Raw genomic sequence first — 8,102 nt, 5'->3', positions numbered from 1 at the left:
CACCAAAACATTACCAATAGCCATGCTGCATGTCATGTCATGTTAAAATACGTATTTGCAAATGTTGAAATGCTGAAAGGAGATGAACTTTTTTTAAGTAGGCCTGTTACTGAAAAATGTATTCTTGAATGTACAGTCTATACATCAGCATGGTTGATGGCACTGCAGGAACTCAAGTTGGTTAAGATTCTTTATTTCTAAACTGGGTGAAAATAGTGTTGCGTCCATAGAGATAGCCCTATGATTGCATATACAGTACCATGTTATGTGTTTAGTGATGGATGTCAATTGAATTAGGTGATCATTTAATTATTGTCAACCAACTGGATAGCAAATTGCTAATAGTATGTCTATGTTTGTTTGTCATATTCATTCAGAGACTAACTTAAAATATATATTTTTAAAAAGGTACTCTTATTGGTTCTACAAATTGTATGTGAAAATGATGCTGTGCGTTCCGTCTAGTTTGGCCCTCACAAGGTCCCGTCGTCTTTAACTCACGTGAGTATCAGCTGATCGCCTGCGGAGAAGTCAGGAAGCAGACAATGACAAACAAACCAACAGACAGCTCGATAAGTATAACTTAAGTACGGCTGTTGTTATTACAATGGAGGCGACACTTGAACAGCACCTCGATGATACGTAAGTGTCTAACTGAGACTTACAGATCACAGTCGTTGAGTCATGTCACGTGGTGCATCCCCACTGAAAATTGTCTCATTTTTTGACAGCATGAAGAATCCAGCAATTGTCGGTGTTCTCTGCACAGATCAACAAGGTCACAATTTAGCATGTAAGTAAAAAGTTTGCCCAATGTATGGTGTTTTCTATATTTACCAGATTATCCAGCAAGTATAGGCTATTATTGATTAATTACTAGTAATCCATCGGTGCCCTCTCTGAGTCACCATCTCAAGGATGTGGCAACTTTGTTATAAAGCATTGTTGTATAATATGATAAAGGTGTAGGGTTGGATGTAGTAGATATTAATGAGCTACTACTTTACACACCAAATATCAGCGTGTGTCCATGTGCTTCTCCCAGGTCGTGGCTCCCTCTCTGATGAGCATGGCGGTGTGGTGTCTGTGTTGGCCAGGCAAGCAGCATCCCTTACCAGAGACCCCACAGACACACCTACTGTGTGCTTGGAGTCAGACTCGGGGTAAGGAAGGCCACTCAATCAGTTAGTTGGACTTCATGTGATTAGCTTGCCAACTAAGCCATGTCATCTTAACTTTGTGTCTGATGCCACCTTGTGGATATTATGAAATGTGCATATCTCGATAAGTCATAACCTATCTACCTATAAGTCATAGGTGGTTAATATACCATGTCTTTAACCTACGTCTAAAGGCTCGGTTGGATATGCAGCTTTAGTTGGTGTATTGTGTATTAATAAGGATAGGGACAGCTAGTAAATGTGAAAGGAACTCAATACCTAAGGTGAATAACACAGGTGACCCAATAACATGGTCAGTAAGTCCCATTGAACTTAAGTTCTGAGGTTTGTTTTAATATTGAAATATTGCTTTTTAACTGTATCTTCAAAAATGATTTGCTATTAGCTCTTCGTGAAAATAAACATTTTATTATTTTTTTGCAGGAATATTTTAGTCAGAACGCATGGAACCATCACACTAGCTGTTCACAAGATGACATCATGAAGTCATCACATGTGGATAGAAGATTCTGTTTCATGTGTAAAAGCCTTTACTAATGCAAAATGATCCAAGTTCACAGGTAGTTTAGGCAAACCCTGTTTTTCCTGTCTTTGTTCAAAGATTAGTCAGATTTTCAAACCATTTGTTTTAATTTTCTTTGTATATTTTCTTTGCTACTATCTGGTAAAGAAGTATATCAAACAGACTGAGTGCATATGTTCAATTCAATGCACATGTTCAAGTACTGAATTAAGTCTAATCATGTGTAGGACTTTGGTGTTAGCGGGGCTCATTGCATTGTATATCTCATCTAAGCCAGCTAATTAATTGTCAATCTAAGCACCTCAGTGTAATTTGGAACAACATTTGTCTCTGATATGGCCATGTCTGTGTTCTTTAATTGCAAATTCTATTGTGAAATACACATTGGCATAAAAGAGTTGTCTAAGTGTATTAATGTGTTACATTTGATTGATCCATCTGATCTCACTCAACTAAATAATCTTTAACTGAGAGGAATAAGTGTAATATTACTTCAGAAAACTTTCCATTTTAATTTAAAAGATAAACAGCTATTAATTCTTATTTCCTCCCTACATATTACTTTTCATTCAATATTCTTGTGTTTTGTGACAGCATTATTTTGATTTCCAATACCTCCAGGAAAGAGAAGCACTCTGGATAAACTTTAACTTTAAAGTAGGTATTAAGCTCACCTCTGTCAATGGTCCATAATATTCTAATTGTACCCATTGTACGGTGCATTACTTGACATGGGCATAATTCCTTGAAAACATAAACACACAAACCAATGCATTTTATTGGTCTCACTACAGACAGGTCTCACTACAGCACCTGTCTGTCTGTCTCACTACAGCACCTGTCTGTCTGTCTGACTACAGCACCTGTCTGTCTCAATTGACATGCTACAATGTATAATTCATTGGAATAAGGAAATCCAATAATAGCCATCATCGCCTTCTAAGGCAGACACATTGTGGTGAGATAAAATGAGCCATCATTCTGTTTTTTGTTTTTGTTTTTTTAATAACCACACAGGTACCAGGTAAACCTGTTTCTGCTGTATGGGACAGAGCATTACAATCCTTTGGTCACCTACCAGAGTGGGACAGAGTGTGGGGCAATAGCCAATACCTTTTCTCCTATCTCACCAGCTCATTTACTTTAAACTCATACAAGGTCTTACACCACTCATCAACTGTTTCAGATTAAACTAGCTGGTGACCCTTTTGATGCTTTGTAATAAATTACAAATAATGGCCCGTTCTAATGTCCCATTGTCTGTAATTTCTGGACAGATATTGCATCTGTTCTGTCTGATATTCTGGGTACCCAAATTACTGCTTCACCTGCCCTATTCCTTTTAAATAACCACTATGTCATTCTTGTTAAACCTGTTAAATTGCTTGTTTAACGGGTATGCAACATTTTCTGTGGGTACATAGGTGGGGGACAGGGGTTGCTTGAAACAAAATATACACCCTATGTCCCTGTGCATGCATGGTTTACACCTACTCTCCCACTAATGTATACTTAATAAGTAAGACACCCAACAATAATTAATGTTGCTACTCATTAAAGATCATCAGCTAGGCACAATCAAAACTGGAAGAGAATTGGTGTATTGTTGTATGTTATGTTATTGTTGTCTAAATATCTAAATATGATGTTTGTATTGTCTCAATGTCAGTGTACATTGTGTATTAATCATTCTGTGTTATTGTCGCAGTGACTTATATGCCCAATAAAAAAAAATCACATTAAGAAAAAAGAAAAGAAAAAAAGCCATCAAGTCTCCGAATATGATGTGCGGCAGCATTCCTCTGCAGTGGTGTACCGTATCTGCGGAGAATCCTGCAGTCAGTGATAGCCTACATGCCAACACATCTAAATCAACAATCAACCTGGATATGAGCTCATGTCCCTGTCACAAACATCGAATTAGGCTATACTGTTGGCTTTCATATCATGATTATATATCATATTATGTTCAAGCGTTTTCTTGTTCTTCTTTTGTTAATACAGCAGAGTTGTTTTTCTACCTTGGTGGTTTTCAGCTACGTTTCAGTCACGTGGCTGCTGTCCCTGTGAAGGCTTTGGTTCATGCGACCCCTGTTACTCATAAGCAACGTTGTAGCTGAGATGTAAAAGTCGAAACTCTGAAGGACTCACGTATAGCGCAAAAGTTAGGCTATGGCGTCATCAACATCAAGGGCAAGGGTTCCCTTCCATCGACTTCTTTGCAAGCAAAACTTACCCAAGTAGCATCCTTCACTGTCTAAAAGGATGGAGTCGACACCTCAACTGTAGGAACCTCCTGGACAAACTCCAACGTTGCTCGTTGAAGTTAATTGAGATTGAGAGGAACATTGTGCAAGGTTCGATCGAATTAAGGTATGTCATATTTTAAGTAGATATCGGACATCCTGAAATCTCTATTGTTGTTTATGATAATTAATTACTTAATTAAAGTGTTATAGATCGTTTCAAATATTTTCAATTGACTGGTGATTTTATGTAGAATTAGAAAGTCATGATGATCATACCCATCTCTTGTTTTATGGTTTTTGTATTTCCCTTTTTTGTTTCTGTCAAATGGTCATTTGAGATATCTGAAGAGAGAAGGCTATTTTATAAGAGAGGCTATTTTGAGTGAGACATTTTATGATTGTTGCTACACCTGTCACACGATATAGAAGCTCACCATCCAAACAACTGTAAATTGGCAGTTTATTTTTTTATTCTTTGAAAACTGTAAGCCTTAGCACTACTACAATGTAGTATAAGTTTAATCACATTCAGAAGTGCTTTATACAGTTCATTAGTGCTTATAGTAAATTGTGTTAACATGTTAAATTAACCTTTCTGTCATATTGCATTATGATCAATTCAGCCACCTGCTGTGATCTGACATAATGATATTGTCACTTAGCCTAGAGCCTATACCTGTATCTGCATGAACATTGGTTGGTTTCTGCATTTGTTCTCAGAGAGATGTTGCATGAAGGACACAATGCAACAAGGAACTTATGAACTGAAGACAACCACTGGCCCAAAGCTTTATACAGTAAGACCTTCACTATGAGTTCACAGTACTGTAGTGTATGGTTGTCCCATTCGCTCCAGGATAATAAACTAAGCCAAGTTTTCAACTAACTACTGAAGTATTTTACTACCTAATATCACAATTCCTCATGACTAATGTATTGTGCTTTTCACAGTAAAAAAAAAAAAAAGAAGGAAAAAAAGATGTAAAGGATGTAAATTTACTATTTATAGTACAATTGACACAGGTTATGTGTAACACCTTTGCGGCTATGGGGCCCCGAGGGTGCCTCTCGTCCTCCCTTTGACAATATTTGCAATGGTGTGGATGTCCAATGGTAACATGCAGCTTTGCACCCAATCATCTGCATTATAACACTGCATCCTAATACTGTCTGTCGCGTGAGATAAGGTACTGCGAGCTGGCCTGTTATCTGATATCAGATGGCAGATGGCACAACAAGTCAGATGGCACAGCAAGCCAACACCAAAACAAACTACACTGGATGGAACCACAGTGCGAATTATACACTGACAATCGGGGGGGTGAACTTTTTTTGTGGACGGGATGGGACGGGGTACGGGACGGGACGGGGGTTTCGGGTTGGCCGCCTAGCGTAAAGGGAGCACAGTTCAGCGCGCTGGCGTGTGCTATATTTATATCTATATCGCGTGATATATAAATGCTTAGACCCCCTGACCTTTTTTTTAACCTCTTTTGGGGGGGCAGTCCAAGTCCAGTAATTCGAACCATGGATGGAACTAGCCGCTGTACAAGCATCTGAAATAGAGGCAGAGCGACTGCTAACGAAAACATGCATAGTGATTGGCCGAAAGAAGCTGTGCTTTATGGTGCATTGATAATAAGTCGTAAACTCGTGAATATGAGCTCCGAATGGGAAAAATCCACAGCCCTCCAACTCATAATTACAAGTGAGAGACTCAGGGTTCATCCTCGAGCTTCTCACTTGTGCTCTGACGCCATGTCAACAAGGTTTTCCCAGAAGCTTTCTAAGCTGTTGAATTCATACATACAGGTTTGTTTTCGTGCATAACATGCGTTTTGGATAGTTGCAAACTTGAAAGTTAAAGCGGTTACACAGCTGATTAGGACATCCAAACTTATTTTAGATCAAGTCAGATCAACGCATTTGTCACTTATCGTATAGGCTACAGTTGTAATAGACAAGTGACATGTTTTTTGGATCTTGCTCCACTCTCAACAAAGTGAGAATAGTGCTAGTGTAATAATGTCAGTGCAATAATAAGTGTGATAATGTAAGATATAAAGGGGGGGTGGGGGTATTATAGGGCTTGTAGCCTACCTAGGGGAAATAGGGAGAGACTACTCTCTCTCTCACTCAATAAAAACATAGGCTACATACAGTACCACAGTGGCTGACCAATACTAGTACACTTAGCAACCCACCTACTGTATTCCACCATAAAGCTGATTTATATGTTTAATTCCCTGCAATCTCTTGTTGACAAAACATTTTCAGAAATTGATTTTGTAACACCTTCCTCAACAACCTGCAACTTCAAAGGGCTGCTAGCAAAAGAGAACCATTGTCCTATGTTTTCCAGGAGAGGTGGTATTTTTTTTAAAACTCTACTATGGTATAATGCGATTGATATACAAAATGCCCTCTGCGGCTTACGACACGCCACCAAAGAGGCCTCTCACAGCTCTGAGGTAAAGATATGGACATGAAACACACACAGCTCCTCTGCCTGACGACTCCTCCCAAGTGTATTGATACAGACTGCAGCAGGGAAATGCATGTCATTCCCGCCTGAGGCCGTTTGGTTTAGACCAATGATGTATATGTGTTTTATCTTGCTTTTGTCCTCCATACTGCCTGTTAAACATATACAATGCTATCTGTTTTGACTCAAATCAGTTCTTCGCATTTCGTCAGGAAAAACGTCTCTCAGCCAGGAAAACTGGTTCCAGAGTGGCACCAACACTTGGCTGGTCTACAACAAAGAACCACTTAAGTCAGGGGCAAGCTAGCTTACAACAAAGGTTAATATTAACATCTTATTCTGAGTCTTAATAATAATAATCAAAATGTGTTAGGTAAATACCTTTCTTCTTGAACGTAATCGCCGTCCATAGCAATCACAATGAGCAGCACAAATATGCATAAATATTGTTGATCTTGTGCTTGATGTTGCCTCATTGCTGGTTCTCAAGTTGAACCAACTCTGAACCGGCACTAGCACCAGCCCAGAATTAGAAATAGGTTCACGTTGGTGGAAAGGGGGTAAAAAATGCCCTTTGTGATAGTAGTTAGTAAATAGTAGAAACATATGTGACAGGGTCTGGTGAAAAAGTCCCCAAGTAGGCAAGGTCATTTTTCAGTTTTTACATTATGATTATGAAAGTGCAGATTGTAAACGTTCTGTAAGCCAATTGATGTGTCATACATTGAAATCTGAAAATAGTTGAGGAAGATTTGCTTATTTTAATGTTGGTACACCTCAAACCAAATAGCCTACCGGAGAAAATCGCTCTGAAACAAAACAGACGTGTTTGCTGCCATCGCGTTGGTAGCTAGCTAGCAGCTAAGAAAGAACATTGCTATGAACATCTAACTGCATGTTTAGCACATCACAACATGCTGATAGAACATCAACTACTAAAAACACATACAGTCATGACCAAGGCATGGGTCTCCGTCAGTGGTCATGGGTCATCCAGCAGGACAATGATCCAAAGCATACTTCAAAAAGCACACAGAAATGGTTAGACAAAGCGCTGGAGAGTTCTGAAGTAGCTGCAATGAGTCCACTATAGAACACCTGTGGAGCGATCTCAAAACAGCAGTTGAGAGAAGGCACCCTTCAAATGTGAGCGACCTGGAACAGTTGGCAAAAGAAGAGAAATTCCAGTAGAGATGTGTAAGAAACTCATTCATGGTTACAGGAAGAGATTCATTTCAGTTATTTTTTCCAAAGGGTGTGCTAACAAAAATAAAACTTTGTCCAGTCCATTTTTGGAGTTCTGTATGGAATGATTTTTATAAATAAAAAAAATGGAAAAAGAATATTTGTGTGTGTGTGTGTGTGTGTGTGTGTGTTGTTCCAATGCAAACAAAATGTGAATACCAAAGCATTTGTAATTGCAACAATCTTCTGGGAGAAGTGGTGCATTATCTGACATTGCAGGGGTGTCAATATTTTTGGCCATGACTGTAACTACACAGAATTAGATGATCACACCGTTGTTTCATCGTAAGTTTGTTTACAAGCCATGTATCACTAACCCAGTAGCCTGAAAATAATCCTTCACACTTTCACCAATGTGTGGATCTCTCAGTATGTGTTGTTATGAATAACAGTACCTTACCTTGTTATGAATGTATCTC

At 38.8% G+C, this 8,102-nt stretch overlaps 1 protein-coding gene across 1 annotated transcript; it reads left to right on the top strand.

Annotated features, from left to right (window-relative positions):
• Positions 1-507: 507 nt before the first annotated feature.
• Positions 508-3,434, top strand: lamtor5 (late endosomal/lysosomal adaptor, MAPK and MTOR activator 5). Its single transcript, XM_080533802.1, has 4 exons — positions 508-642; positions 732-793; positions 1,046-1,163; positions 1,605-3,434. Exons 1-4 carry the CDS (start codon positions 608-610, stop codon positions 1,663-1,665), a joined length of 276 nt encoding a protein of 91 aa, XP_080389928.1. The 5' UTR covers positions 508-607; the 3' UTR covers positions 1,666-3,434.
• Positions 3,435-8,102: the final 4,668 nt, after the last annotated feature.

The sequence above is a fragment of the Nansenia antarctica genome (assembly GCF_963989245.1).
Source record: "Nansenia antarctica genome assembly, chromosome: 6".
In the NCBI taxonomy this organism is placed as follows: domain Eukaryota; kingdom Metazoa; phylum Chordata; class Actinopteri; order Argentiniformes; family Microstomatidae; genus Nansenia; species Nansenia antarctica.
The sequence above is the reverse complement of the archived record's forward strand: the minus strand, read 5'-3'. Positions and strand labels throughout refer to the sequence as shown.

What these genes read in the sequence shown, in the direction of transcription:
- lamtor5 (XM_080533802.1), top strand. Translation starts at nt 608, where the DNA reads ATGGAGGCGACACTTGAACAGCACCTCGATGATAC. An exon ending in GAACAGCACCTCGATGATAC is followed by an intron (nt 643 to 731) that starts GTAAGTGTCTAA and finishes ATTTTTTGACAG; the next exon opens with CATGAAGAATCCAGCAATTG. An exon ending in ACAAGGTCACAATTTAGCAT is followed by an intron (nt 794 to 1,045) that starts GTAAGTAAAAAG and finishes TGCTTCTCCCAG; the next exon opens with GTCGTGGCTCCCTCTCTGAT.